Below are 15,300 nucleotides of genomic sequence, written 5' to 3' on the forward strand. Positions count from 1 at the left end.
ACTAAAAATTTATTATATTACAGTATTAAAAAATAATTATTATTTGACTTAAAGAGGTTAATATTATGTTATTGAACATGTTCAATTTCAGTAGTAAAATTGGATTTCAAATAATATTTAAAAAGTTACAGACATCATCTATAGAAAAGAATGTCTCATATTATTGCACATGATATAAATAAAAAGCCAAGGACAAGAGATATTAAAATTCAAGAAGATGTTACATTCTTTCAAATGGGTTTTTCTCAAAAGATTTTAGATGGACTATCTGTTTGTGGTTTTCAAAAGCCTTCACCTGTACAGTTAAAAGCAATTCCATTAGGACGATGTGGTTTCGGTATATAAAGTTTTTTACAAATTTTATATTTAATATAATTCCTGTAACTTAAGGTATAAGTTTATATATTAATTATAGATTTAATAGTACGTGCTAAGTCAGGGACTGGTAAAACCTTGGTATTTTGTGTAATATCACTTGAAATGATTGATATAGAAGTATCATCTGTACAAGTATTAATATTAGCTCCTACCAGAGAAATTGCTGTACAAATTTCAGAAGTTTTTTCATCTGTAGGTTGTGAGATTAAAGGTAAATATTTTTCAAAAATTTGATCAAATTTGTTTGCTAATAAATGATTAGAAGTGGGAAGTAAGTCAAATTATTTTTCTATTACAGGTTTGAAAGTTGAAGTATTTATAGGAGGAATAGCTATAGGTAGTGATAAAAAGAAATTAAATGATTGTCATATAGCTGTTGGGGCCCCAGGTAGAATTAGACATTTAATTGATAAAGGATTCTTAAAAGTTGAAAATGTTAGGTTGTTTGTTCTTGATGAAGCAGACAAATTAATGGAAACCAGTTTTCAGAAAGATATTAAGTAAGTATAAGAATAAAATTTGAAGAATTATTAATAATTCAAGTGCTACTTATCCAGGAGACTTAGAAACATTTTTGGGTATGTACATGTGTTCCCCAGTACAAGTGTCTCCAGATAATGATGAATCAGTACTTATTGGACTTAAACAGTTTATAGCAATTGTTCCATCTCATCCAAATGCCATGAAACAGGTTTGATTTAACGTTTATATTTTATTTAATTATGTTTGGACAGACTAGATGTTTGTAAAACCTTCATATATCATTAATATAATTCAATATTGTGTTTTAGGTTCAAATAAAAGTAGAGGAATTAATAAAAATATTTAAGAAAGTTCCATTTAAACAAAGTTTAGTTTTTTCAAATTACCAATCAAGGTAAGTATATTTATAATCTCTGCTGTATAATTTTTTCAAGTAATTATGTATTGTATTTATATTTAAAATGAGATTTTTTTACAGAGCTCAATCAGTATGTAACAAAATCAATTTTTTGGGGTTTACAGCAACCTATATTGCTGGAAACCAAGATATGAGTAAAAGACTTGAAGCAATTAATAAATTGAAAATGTTTAAATGTAGAATAATGTTAACCACTGATTTAACCGCAAGAGGTATAGATGCCGATAATGTAAATTTAGTTGTAAATCTTGATTTACCCATAGATGCACCAACATATTTACATAGAATAGGAAGAGCTGGACGTTATGGATCTTATGGCATCTCTATAACTATAATTGCGGAAAATGAATTTGAAACATTAAAACAATTATTAACATCTGTGGGAGGTCCAAACTTTTATGTACTTAAGCTTCCATCAAATTATTCAAATGACATTTGGACTACACCCACTACGAAGTTTGAGAAATTTTATGCAAAGTCTGATGCTTGTACTATAAATCAACATGAAGTTAAGCTTTTCACTAAAGCTATAAATGATTTACCCGTAACTAATACTAATATGGAATTACAAAATAATATAAGTTCAGAAGATAATGAGGTAGTAAGTAATATAAAGAAAGATGGTACAAATAACACACAATTTTCTAATGAGGAGAAAGTGAAGAGTAATATAGTTGAACCTGTTGATAATTTTCATAAAGGTTCCTTTCACTTAAAAGATGTGTCTAATCTACAGAATAAAATAAAAGTTAATTCTTTATTTGTGCAAAGCACTAATATAATTCATGAACCTGACCATACTAAAAAAAATAAAAAACAAATTACAAATATATTATATAATTTATGTAAACCACAAGTTAAACACAATTTTACACTACACTATTCGACGAATAATCTTTCTAATTGGCAGAAACTTAATGAAAATGTAGTGTTTGAAGTGGATTTATCGAATATCAAAGATAATTTATCCAGTTCTGACATTGACACAATAATTGAACATACGAAGTATAGTTTTCATGACAAAAATGTAGAAGAAAATTCCTCATATCTTAATTGTATTAGTACTAATTTAGATGTTGAAAATACGATTTCAAGAAATATTATATTTGACAAAATGCAGAACACAGATTCAACACAGGTAGCTCATTGCAAGGAGAATAGTACTATAAGTACTGATACTTTAACAATGTCAAATGAAATGCAAGATAGTACCGATGTTTCCGTTATAGAAGAATTACATTCTCATCTTTTGGAATACACGAGAAATTTGAATAAATTTAATAATGAATTATCTTCAAATGATGAGGAAGTATTACTAAAACAAGCATTTGCATGGAAACAAAAACTTGATTTTGAAATTAAATTATTAATGAATACAACGAAATTGATGAAAGAATCTATTCAAAAATTCATATATCAACAACATATTAATATGCTTAAAATATTTTATAAAATACAAAAACAAGCTCTTTTGTGCGTTTATCCCGAAATACGAAATGATGACGAAATAAATGACACTTATTTATACTCTGCAAGCACTATAGGTGAAAATGTACTAGAAATGTACAAAGGAATAGAAGATTTCAAAAGTTCTCATCGAATATCTGGAGAAAAATTCAGTGCATACTTTCCATATCCTGTTAAAGCAGATTCACATATGCCAAATCTTATGATCTCCAAAATAGATACAGAAAATTATCTTAATGCATTGCAGTATTTATACTCGAATCCTTGCCCTAGAGAAACGTTGTTACAAATAATAGATATTGTAACATTTATTAATAAAACCAAACAATGCAATTTGATAAAAAAATTAGAAGCTTTAAAAAATTCGTCATTAGATATATTGTTGGCAACAATACAAAGTGAACTATTCAGCAAAGAATTAGACGAAAACAAATGTACAGAGGAAGAAGTTAAATCATTAAAATATATTGATAATACAAATCAAATTAAAAATGTTAATGATTCAGAAGATTATGTTTTGCATAATCAACTTGCAGATATTCAAAACGTAAACAGTAATATTGAAAAGAATAATGTCATTGCAAATAAAGATAAGTGTAATAAAATAAGTAATAATTACAGTTCTTCTAATGATTCTAATAATTCAATATCAATGGAATCAGCAGAGGATAATTTTATTAAAATACAAAAATTTGCAAATACTGTAAGTTATAACAGAAGTAGCAGTACATCAAGTACTACTTTAAGTGAAAATGATGATGTTAAAGAACATAAATCCAATGGAAAAGTACATACCAAAAATAAATTTCATAAGTGGAAAAAGATTCAAAAACAAGGAAGTACTACTATTAGAGAGAAAGGAATACAACCTAAGACTCAAATACAATTAGATTCATCATCAAGATCTATGACAAATTCTTTTAGCTCAACTCCAATCAAAACAAATTTATGCATAAAAAACAGTCAAGGAGTTCAATACATAAGTAATCTTCCACAAGCATATGTAGATAATGAATCACTAAGTTCCGATTCTACTAATTCAGAACTCCATGAAAGTCAAAATTACATTGCTCAGATGAACTTACATTATACTTCTCTATCAAATGATAAAGTTGCAACTAGTACAATTAACGTTTGTAATACTGATTATTTACAACAACAAAAACAAGAAAAGCATGTGGATACACAATATCATATTCCTTCTTACAAAGAGTATATTCCTTCTACACATGAATTGAAAACTCCTCAAACTGAAAACTATACATATTTTCTTAGACCTTCTGCAAATTCTATTCTTTCAAAAAATACAAATAATTTTTATTATTCTCCAAATAAAGATATTAATGAAATTGAAATTGATCAGTTTTTGTCATCGTTAAGGGCTGAAACTGATCGACTGCATTTAGAACTTTATACATCGGAAATGCTTCAGAAATCAGTGAAAAATGATAGTTAAAGCTGTTAACATTGATTCAAATTTAACATTTTGAATGTTAAACAAACAATGTTAAACTAGTTGTTCGGTGTTGTTCAATTAGGTTTTTAGATAACGAATTTGTAATTAGTCGGCAGTAAATTTGGAATGAAACTATGTTGTGTACAAGGTCGATAAGCAATTCGTAGTAACAAACTACGCTCTATCTTGCGAGTACGGTATTTAGTATGCACTTCAATTGATGTTTTCTAATTATTGTATATTCATTGATAATACAATATGGTTAATCGCAATAGAAATTATGGTAATTTTTGTACAGAAATTGTTAATTGTAAAAATAAGATTTTGGAAATTTTGTATATTTAAGAAAAACTAATATCCTTCAAACCTGTTATCATACTTAGATGATTGGTAATATAGATATAATTACTCCTGTATAATAAATTAATGTAAATTGTGTCAATATAATTACAATTTTTTTTTTTTTTTTTACAGCAAATATTAAATGTAATAATTCTTTCATTATTGATTGTATATTATTAAAAAACTGTCAATTCTATAAGTAAATACTTTATTCAAGTCGAAATGCAAATTAATTACATAATATTCATATGATAAAAAATGTTGAATAATTTTATTTATTTGAATGTCGTGCCGGTTGTGAGTTAGGGGGATCAGGTTTCTAAAGCGTCTCTTTAAGGGGAACGAGAAGAAAAAAAACACCTTACGAAACTCGTCTCGTGAGAATTTGGGGTACGCGCTTGTTGTGTCCGTCCTTTATTCGCAAAATAATCGTTTGAGCAGCCCGCCTAGTATACTTCAGTCGGTTACCACGTGCTTTCGCGTGAAGGAGTCTCTTAATCGCGTTCGTGAGTGTCGTATGGTGTTAATTAGTAAACCTATCAACATTGTTTTCTGTAAATCGCGTTCGTTCGTTCGCATACGTGTAGTGCGCGGCAAGAAATATGTCATCTTCCAGGAAATATTTTAAAAGGGTCCCGATTTATGTGGTAGAGGGTCACGACGAAGTAAGTTTTCGAATGATCAACGTCTTCCTAGTTTGTTTACATCGCAACTTGCTCTGTCTAAATTTTCTCGTTAGCACACTAGGGGCGCTGCAAGCGTCCCAACTATCCATGACGAATTGGTCACGTGATTAAAAGCGTTGGAAATTAAAATAGGGCGACGTCAAATTTAAACCGTGACAAAAATTTGAATGTTTTTCTGAAATTTGATGTTGTTTCATTAGGTTTTACCGTTTATTTATCGGTGTTTGGGATCAAAACATCTTCCGTTCGAAGGAAACGCGTTCGTGCATTTAGATTCGCATCCGGACATGCTTATACCGAAAATGATGTTGGCGGACACTGTATGGGACAAAAATCAATTGTTCAGGTATTTGAAATTTCTCATATACATATATTAATAAACTTTTATAATTGTATTTTGAACTTCTTGTTTATGTGTGCAATAAATAATTGTATTCATCGAAAATGTAAAGATTTGTAATATACTTGCTTATTCATTTTCGCGGTTGGTACCAAGAATCGGTACCGGTAACAATTATGGTATCGTAAGAAAAATTTTAAAATATTGCAAAGATGAGAATTTTGTATCAACCATTTATTACTTTTTAAAGATGTTTAACCTACTAATTTTACTATAACAAATCCGTTTTCTATTTATTTCTCGTCAACTTTTATGTACTCTTTACGTTTAATATATCACATTTCGTTACGTAACCTAATACGTTTCGGAAAATGCGCAAAGAGTGCGTACGTGATGGGTCTGAGGGCATTCCGAGGTCAGCCATCTTTTCTCATTACAGTAACCAAAACAAGTTCATTCGCTTTTTACACGAAGTTATTAAAAATAATAAATATTTTAATTAAATCGTTCTTTTTTCCATATTAATATTGTTTTCTAAATATTACCTAGTATTATGCCTATTTTTTTCCAATTTGTTAATTTTTTTTTAAAAGTTTTAATCGTTACCAAAGATATTAAATTGCATGTCCTCGTTAATAGTGAAATTAGCATCGAAAACTGGATATTACCTGCTGCGTATGCCGGTCACTTTAAGCACCTGATCTGGGTCAAACCACCGTGGGCAAATCAGATGGCCGATGGCGTGACAACCTTCTTCATCGGCAAGCATAAGGACAACGGATCAATAAGGTGAGTCTTACATTATTTTATTTTCATCGCATGTCAAACTGAGTCACGTTTATAAATGCACCACCAAAAGCTTCAAAGGAGTACATAAAGGCTATTCATCATCATGTTGCGTTTGTCCATTGCGCAAACGAACAACTGGAAGTAATATGCAATAATGGATTATTGTATCTTTATCGATATCTACATTTAGAAATTCGGAGGTATGGAAATTATTAATACTTGAAGGATCGAACACACTTTTTTTCTATTCTTACAGCAACAGATTTGTGTATTTTCTAATTGTATTTTAAATTATAATGTTACCAAATTAAAACGGTTTTATGCAAATGAAGATGCGAATCGGGCTTATTATATATCTAGGTAGAGCTCTTTTCTTTTTTACACTATCATTTTGTTTGCATTTAATTATAAATATAAATTTATCGATACTTTATGCTATCAGGATGAGTCTTTTACGTTCTATGAATTTTACAGAATATCACGAACAATTGGAACGCAGTAAAAAATTAGTAATCAGCTGAAACTAATCAACCAGAGTTTACTATGCTTTGGCATTGCAATATCATGAAATACGAAATTACTTATTGCGAGAGTACAATCTTAGATTTTAAGATACAAGAGAAGCCTTAAACGACCCCTCAAGTATTAAGATAAATTAGGTCTACAAATGAGAGGATGTTACGGTGAAGGCTTCTGCATTATCGTATTAATGAAACAAAAGCATAGGAAAAGAAATGAAATCGTTACGTCGTTTAACACGACATTTGCATTTCACAACGTGCAAAATAAGAATAACGAAGGTTCCGTGACGAAGTGTAAATTATGTCTTTGAAAGCAAGCCAGTTCGGTGCCCTTTTTTAATTATAACGTGTACGCGACGCGCCTGTAGAATACGCGGAGTAATTCGTATGTTGCGCGTAGATAAAGTTGGAGATAAAACACGCGTTCACGATACGCTTACAGTTTGGACCGAGAATTATTTTTCACTTGGCGAGAGAGCGAACGACGAGGGTTAAGTGTCTGCTCTTGTGCCGATTAGCATACACGGACACGCCACATCATGTACAATTTAGGATAGCTGTAGCATAATGTTACATGTGTCCTCTCGTACCGAGACAAGCATCAGAAAATTGTCGACAGGTGGTACCAAGCCTTGCATCTTATCGTCGCCGTTGCGTGATCTTCATTTTTGTGATAACATTACCGAACAATACAATAATATAATTGATTCAAATATCGTCACCAACGTTATATAACTATGACGTAAGGTAAGACTGTTCTGACTGATAACAATGACAATGTTCCGAAGGAACAGCTGATAGCAAAAATTTCTTCTTTATCAGAGGCTGTAATGGTAATTATTCAAGAAATCAAAACAGTTTCATAAATTTGTGGTATTTTAAACCTGTTAAACGAATTCCCGAAGAATTGCTCCTTTAAAATTTCACCGAAACATATGTTCCTTGTAAAATTCGTGGTTCTAGAAGACGATTAAAATGTGCATCAAAAGATACAGTACTGCAGATAAATCGTGTATGTCACTGTACCATCATTTTCTTTGAAATCGAGTTACTTTCTATTTGAAAAGCGGCGGTAAATAGTGTTATCGTGTTGTTTTAATATCTCTCGTGACCTATCGACCCCCCAGTAGATATCTATTACGGCAACATTGTTGCAACGTTAGCCAGGTATTGAAATTGGAACTTGTTTTCGTGATAAAAGTTGCGCGGGACTATTACGCGAAACACGTTCGGCCGCGCGATGCAACGACGAGGTACTGAAAGTCATAACACCGCATCGCTGGCCCGTAATGTACATAAAATACCATAAGGTTTAAGAGTGATTCATGAAGTATATTATACTGGTTTTATTGTTCTGTCATGGGTCTTTGTGTGCGCGTCATTCAGCGATATGAACGATTGCCCCTCTGTTATGAACACGGGGTCTAATGTAGATATTAAAACTCGCCGGATTACGTTACATCTATAAAGACGTAACATCGTATTTTATAACTTGATCATGATACAATTACATTCTGACCATAACGCGATACGTTCAATTAGCCGAGTAATTTCGTTTTAAATTACTGCGACTAACATCACCATTTAAATCTAAATCAACGGTAACGCGCTGTCGGCTTCTCTACTGTGATCTGTATCGATTTAAACTCTGGCCACCGACCTTTCACAAATATTAAGCTTCAAACGAAGAAAAGATTTTCGGGAGAATTCCTCATGGTTTTACGTGTTAACATCGATGAGTAAACATTGATTTGTAAAATATTGCAGTATTATTATTCTTATTATTATCATTATTGTATTACTTGGTCTATTCCATTAATAAACGCTTCAATCCGAACGATCTAAGTCTGAAGGGTCAAAATTACTCTTTCGAAATGGTGCAATTAAAAATGTATCGTTGACGTCTTCTCTGACTTTCAAAAACGTCTACATCGCTTACGTTCATTTTCTAATTTCATTCATTCTGCACACGTTTTTACTCTACGTTTGTTCCCTTAGTTGCCTTGTTTTATAATATTTTCTAAAATACCACACGTAACAGCTTCTCTTCTAATCTCGTCAAAACACAGTCGTCTCATAGACTGTGCTCCATCTAAAATCCAGCAAAATTTGATAGATGAATTGGTCTTCTTCCAAAACTGAAACAGCCAGATGTTTTCTCGTGCATCTACGATCCCGTTTCATCAAACGAGTATCGACTTCGATCAGACCATGGTGATCCACCGCAAACGTCTTGAATATCGGTTTACACGGTGGTGGAGGCGCGCGTGGCGATGAGAAGTCGTCACAGTTGGTTAATCCACGACGGAAGGGGGTAAGACCCGGTTGACAAGAGGCAAGGGTGAGCGTGGCACGGCGCGAGGCGGAGCTAGGCGGGAGGGGTTTAAAAGGAAAAAGGCAGGTAAAGTAGCAAAGGGAAGCCGACACGGTGCGCCGCGGCGATATCTGCCAAGAAACTGGTGGCCGTGATGTAGCGCTCCGCTGGGACTTGAGTTATGTTTCTCGAATTACCGTGGATATATGTCCGTGTACCGTGAGTGAAGCACGCGAATTATGCCGTTGTCAGAACTTCACCGTGTGTGCCCGTCCGCTTCCGCTAATTCCTTATCCGATGAATATTTCGATTACGTCGATTTCGTTTCTCGCGTTCCCTCGGAATCCCAGACATTCTCCTAGACTGATAAAAAACGCCTCGTCGGCGTTTTAAACATTTGACGGATGCTTAACGATCCGTGAAATCAGCCACAATCAATCCTGTTCCGATCTGAGCGTACTGACAAACGAGTGATTGATATTCCGGTAAGGCGGCGTATACAGGAGAAATTAAATACTTCTGTACCGTTTTAAAACGTTTCTCGAAACGATTTTCGATAGAGAGGAATTTCTCTAATTGTTTTTTTGTTGGTTTCTGTTGGAAAACCTCGTGAACTCCGTAACTGTGTGAATGATCTGAGAAAGTTTCGTTGGAATGAAAAATCGAGGGATTGCAAAATATCATCGAGCAATATTTCAGAACGAGATAACTGTACTATGGTTCGATTAAACGAAATGCAAGCTTTTAGCATAACCAAGCAGGCGACGTTTAAATATGCCAGGCACTGATAGTGGCAAAACTGAAAAAATGTGGCAATTTTTTATTTGATTTTTATCACGTAAAACGGTGTACATTTCGAACTTCGTTAACGTCACATCGTAGAGCAGATGAGATTGTACCATCGGTATTCAACTGTTAGTAAAATGTAAATTTTAAATTGCTTTCCTGTAGAATGAATTTTTATTAAGTTACGCCACTATTAATGCCAACCCAAGGATACATTGCATCATTTTATATAAAACAACAGAATTTCGCCCGCTGATTACTTTAAACGCGCAAAACGTCCCGACAGCATCCGGGATCATTAACCATGCGTGTAACCATTAAAGTGAATTACGACGGGGACAAAAATTTGCCAGTTATCAATAATTGCTCTGCCGTGTGATCAGGGTACCGTGGGTAGAATATCGGCCTGATAACATCTAAAATATGATGCCATCGACCGTTTTTCGTCGAAGTTATACATACATAATCGCGTGTACCCACGCGCAGGTGCCGATCGAGAGCGGATCGATTTGCATCGACGGCCCGCAGGATGCACGACTTTCGTTATTCGTGGTTTTTTGTACGCTGTGCGCGCGTCTTCGGTTTTCCTTTTTCTTTCCCTTCTCTGCTTTCTTTTTCTTTCTTTTTTTTGAGTTACAAGGGTTTAACGCTAGCGATACGCGTAACCGTTGGTCCTTCTGAAGACGGTACTATTAAAGCGCTATGATGAATATGTTTTTATCGAAGGATACACACCGGGGATTAACTAGTCTACATCTGGTCATCGATAAGATATTTATCTATGATATCTTATAACGTTTCATTTATTCTGGAATATTGCGATTGGAAAATTTCAAAATTTTTCAATTTAAAAAACTCAAATTTCTCATTCGATTGTCCAGCTAGATGAGGTTAAAGCATCGTCCTTACTTCCGCGAGAGAAATTCTTTTTCGACCTCGACGCGTTTTCGTTTTCTGTTCGCCTTGATTTGCTCGGTGACTCTTTTTTTTCGTCGTCGTGAAGGAAAGGCTCAAGAAACTCGGTTGCGGGGGGATCGCGACAATGGACAATGGCGCAATAATCTACAATAGAGATCCGCTTGGAGATTCCGTGCCGAATGAATAGGGCCCCTAGGACAATCATCTCGTAAACTCGGCTTCCTTGAACGCTCCTCCCCTTCCCGCTGCCGCGGCGTGTGTTCTTCTGTTCCGTATTTCACGTTTCGTGGTTCTGCGTACGCAAGAATCTGAATCACCTACTTATGCGAAGGTGTTCTAACTAAGGAAGTTCCCTCCCTGCGTTCCACAGGAGACGGGAGACAACGTGACCTACGCTACCTTGTATCTGGTTACGGTAGTTCGATCACCCAGGCGAGTTCCCTTTGTCGTTTCTCGCTCTACACTCTCGTCGATGCTGTAAAAATCTTGAAAATGACAAATTACACGGTTTGCAAGACACCAGACGTTTTCAGATCACTCTCGAAAAGGGGAAAGTTTAATTTAACCCCATTCGCGAGCTATTACGTGTGTAATCGTTTTTCTTTAATTCGCACACGTAAGTAGTTTCAACACGCGAGTTTTCCGCGAAGAAACGCTATCAAGGTTCAACGGGTAAAAGATTCTTGGCTGTCGTAAGATAACGATATCTCCCTCTTCTCTCTCTCTCTCTCTCTGTCTTACAGAATGTTGGAAACGTAATTCGCACGGAAACACTTACGTAATTGGTCCTTTTCTGTTCTTTTACGTCCGGTATATACAGCACATTCACGGAGATCTCGGGCATTCCTCGAATTTCTGGAAAAACGTGCGCCGATGTCACGGAATACGCGATCAGCGTAATGTGTCCCCATACCAAGTAGTAAATACCTGCCGTGGCTGAGACTCGACTCCGTGTCCCGGTTCTTTGAATACCGGTATGGTAGAAGCACGTCGAGATTTTCACCCGGTGTCTTAATCGCGTAACTTGTGCTGGGTAATGCAAGCACGGCTTATATTTCCTGCTTTTTTCCCTGCGGAACGTTTATGACCGCATTAGGAACGTGCGCCGGAGAAAAGTTCACGGATTGTAGAGCACAAATTGCTGCACGCTTCGCCGTTTGAACGGCCGTCTTTGTCGCGCCACGACACGCTCCACCGTCGTTGCATTATTTACAGTTTACGTTCTGTAACGTGGATAATTGTTTACGGGAACGTTCAAATTCACGCCTGAAATTAGTTCTAATTGAGCCTCCATTCAGAAGGCACGAACGTTTCTTTCGCCTGTTGCTCGCGTGTTTTTACCATACGCGCGTTTAAAGGATAACCGCGTGGAATTTCAACGTTTTTCTTCCTTCGAAAGTTTCACATTTGAATATCGTATTTTTCGTTCAACGAACTTACACATATCTACCAATTTTATCAATTTACGCAAATAACTTTCAAATTAAATTTCATTTACGAGGAATACTCTCGCGGGGAATTCGAATTTCTCCTCCTTCGAACGATCTCATCGAACTTTCTGCTTATCAGTTTCATTATTCCACCGAAGTCTCGTAAATTCAATTTTATTACGTGTAATACTTACGTGAAATTCCATTTAAATATCATTATGTTTCTTCATCGAATTTCCTACCCGCCAATTTCATTGTTCCACTTATAAATCTCGTAAATCAACAATTTATTGCGAATAATACACACGTGGGGAATTTCGAGTTTTTCTTTTTTATCTGGAGCGCTCAATTTAAAAAAAAAGAAAAAATTATTTTTTCACCGATCCGCCTCTGCCCATTAAATTCAATCACTCTACTTAAACCCCGTAAGTTCGGTCTCGTTACGAAGCCCATACCTCCGCGGTACGACACGTATCGGAGAACGCAGCTGCTAATTGAAATCCATCCCAGCCGATTCTCTTTTGTACGCGTTGCCCGTTGATCTTATCTAATTTTTACGTCCGCGCCGTTGCGAAAGCGAACGTCGAACATTTTTCCAGGTGACGTGAGAAGCTATCGGTTTCAACGAAGGTCGCGCGCAATTAACATAAACGCTTCGTGCAACCCGAAGGCGTGACGTCGCAGATTCGAGACGATAACGCATCGTGGCTGCATCTGCACGTGCACCGTGTGTGCCGCGTGGTGAATTTGTTCCCGTGAGGTCGCGGGATTCCTAGGTGAACGTTAGAGGCCTGGTGTCGTCCAATTGGTAGCCTTGATTTCCAGTGGCATCCAATGGTCGACGATGGTACACTTTCCAGGAAGAGGTGGCCCAACTACTGCCAGAGTAGGAGGATAGAGGTTACACGTAGTGGGAGAGATTGCAAATGGATGGTGGATGCAATCGTCAGCCATCAAGACTTCTTTTCCCGATTGCCATTACAAGCTTTGTCTATCGTCATTCACTACGAAGGTGGGATCGGTGTCGCGGAAAATTCTGCGTCACGTGATCGCTTTTCCTGTTGCTTTCCACTGTAAACGATCGTCGATTTGCATGTCTATAGATTTCCGTCCGCAAATCACCGGATACCTGCCAGTTTCGAACAATATGTTTGTTCAGGTAGTAAGATCGTTTAGTAAGATCGCAGGAATAGAAATAAATTTATGTAATTTTTTTAATTTACACCGATGTATGTAAAGAAATAGTGGAAATCAGCATCCGCGCAGGATTACACAATCGCCCTGTTGTTTCGTGATACAGATCTCTTTTTTCAAGATCTTTTTCGAGCTTTTAATAAAACTACCTTCAGCAGAGTTTCTATTTTATCGCAGTAACATTTGTCATGTATATTTTAATGTTCCGTGTACAGTGATCTTCACGTCTCGTGCCAAGAATTCCACCCCATTTTCCTCTTGCTACACATACCACATTATCAGTCTTCACGCGATTAGAAATTCCGGTCTTCCCACTGTCTTCCATAACGCAACGCGTAAGTATGTACCGTAAACCCCAGAGGAAATTATCGCTGATTAACACGAGATAGAAATGAATTCAGTACGGATTCAATCAGCGTGCATGATCATCGTACCCCTATCCGATCGCCTATCACGTTCTGATTATTTTCCGTTCGGGGTTACTATCTGATTTCATCGGCGGATCGATCCATTGTCATTAATACAGTTGAATGAAAGCGTATACGAATATATTTTGAGAGAAATAGAAGGGTAATGGTAACACCTATACAGCCATACGGTGCCTGAAGGGTCGGCCGGTAATCAGCGCGAAAGAAATAAAAGGGTGTTGCTTTAAAGAGTGCTCGAGGAGGTGATGGCAGGTCAGGGCCGGGAAGGTAGCACAGGAACACGTCTAAAGTCGCAGGAGCGTGGGCGCCAGTTGGCATATCACGATCGTCGTCAGGTTGCTCTACACATATCGCCGGTTCTTGGTGAAAAGAACAAAAGGGGCCGCCACCGGTGTGGACCAATCGCGAGCGTGCTCGCGGCACGATTCGACCCCGAGGAATTAGTAGCGTCGACCTCGTCCGAGGATCGGCTCTTGGGGATCTTGATCCTCCTACTACCTTCCCTTCTCAGGCCGCTTGTTCCTTCTTCCACGGCCGATTGATTCGTCGTGCTCGCCTCCTAATTGATCGTTAGCCGTGTAACACCGTGTCGCGGCTACGAAACGTTCTCGATCGGTTCAGGGAACGTCCAACGAAGCCGTGGGCTTTAAAAGGATCGATACGTACTAGGGATTCTCGGGAGTTGTTCCGTTGGTCGTGTGTGAACTCGCGGTTAATTTGCGATCGCGAGATATGATTGAAAGGGGGAGGGATGTTATCGCGACAGACGAGAATAAATAAATCTTTCGTGGAGACAGTTTGTTGGTTTGACACTCGAATTACGTCAGAGAGCGAGAGATTGTGTTTGAGTTGTTTGTAATTGATTCTTTGATTAGCGAATGACTAGGGGTAAAGTTCGATTCGGTGTTGTTTGTTCGTTACACATAGCTTCTCGGTTTCTCGGTCGGAATTTAGCGAGGTACACGTTCATGCACGGTCCGCTGTCTCGTTGCGAGATATCACGATTGGAAAAACTGAACGTGGAAAAACTTCGGCGCGGCAACTTGAATGACAATTAGAGCAGGATCGGATGGAATTTAGGCCGCCGGGTCCGATCGGGCACGCAGCGCTTAGCCGGAAGCCTATTAAGCTGGAATTTCATAATGGGGGAGTGCCTGTTGACTATAGTTTCGATGAGTTATGCAACTTTCGCTCGTTACGGTGAACAATCGGGTCTCCTTCGAGCCGCGTATCTGAATTAATTATTCATCCGTGATTTTACGGCAATTAAAATACATTTCCTTTTTTGTTTTTTTTTTTTTTTAATTTGAAACGTGATATATCGATAATCTCAGCAACGAAGAACGATCA

The 15,300-nt window shown here is 36.6% G+C and overlaps 2 protein-coding genes across 2 annotated transcripts; both read left to right on the forward strand.

Moving 5' to 3' along the window:
- Positions 1-150: 150 nt before the first annotated feature.
- LOC108577047 (ATP-dependent RNA helicase DBP4-like) lies at positions 151-4,202 on the forward strand. The gene is given in 8 exon segments (XM_017940134.1): positions 151-337; positions 416-589; positions 677-884; positions 886-1,069; positions 1,170-1,255; positions 1,340-1,980; positions 2,137-3,882; positions 4,084-4,202. Coding segments are annotated over 8 exon segments (3,345 nt in total).
- A 944-nt stretch (positions 4,203-5,146) lies between these two features.
- Positions 5,147-6,363, forward strand: LOC108577096 (UPF0489 protein C5orf22 homolog). The gene is made up of 3 exons (XM_017940194.1): positions 5,147-5,209; positions 5,431-5,576; positions 6,210-6,363. Exons 1-3 carry the CDS (start codon positions 5,147-5,149, stop codon positions 6,361-6,363), a joined length of 363 nt encoding a protein of 120 aa, XP_017795683.1.
- Positions 6,364-15,300: the final 8,937 nt, after the last annotated feature.

This window comes from Habropoda laboriosa, unplaced genomic scaffold, assembly GCF_001263275.1.
Source record: "Habropoda laboriosa isolate 0110345459 unplaced genomic scaffold, ASM126327v1 scaffold486, whole genome shotgun sequence".
In the NCBI taxonomy this organism is placed as follows: Eukaryota; Metazoa; Arthropoda; class Insecta; order Hymenoptera; family Apidae; genus Habropoda; species Habropoda laboriosa.

Bases quoted from the DNA above. Each gene is read 5' to 3' on its own strand.
- LOC108577096 (XM_017940194.1), top strand. From the start codon at position 5,147: ATGTCATCTTCCAGGAAATATTTTAAAAGGGTCCCGATTTATGTGGTA. The intron at 5,210-5,430 runs GTAAGTTTTCGA...TTGTTTCATTAG, and splicing joins TGGTAGAGGGTCACGACGAA to GTTTTACCGTTTATTTATCG. The intron at 5,577-6,209 runs GTATTTGAAATT...CCTCGTTAATAG, and splicing joins GACAAAAATCAATTGTTCAG to TGAAATTAGCATCGAAAACT.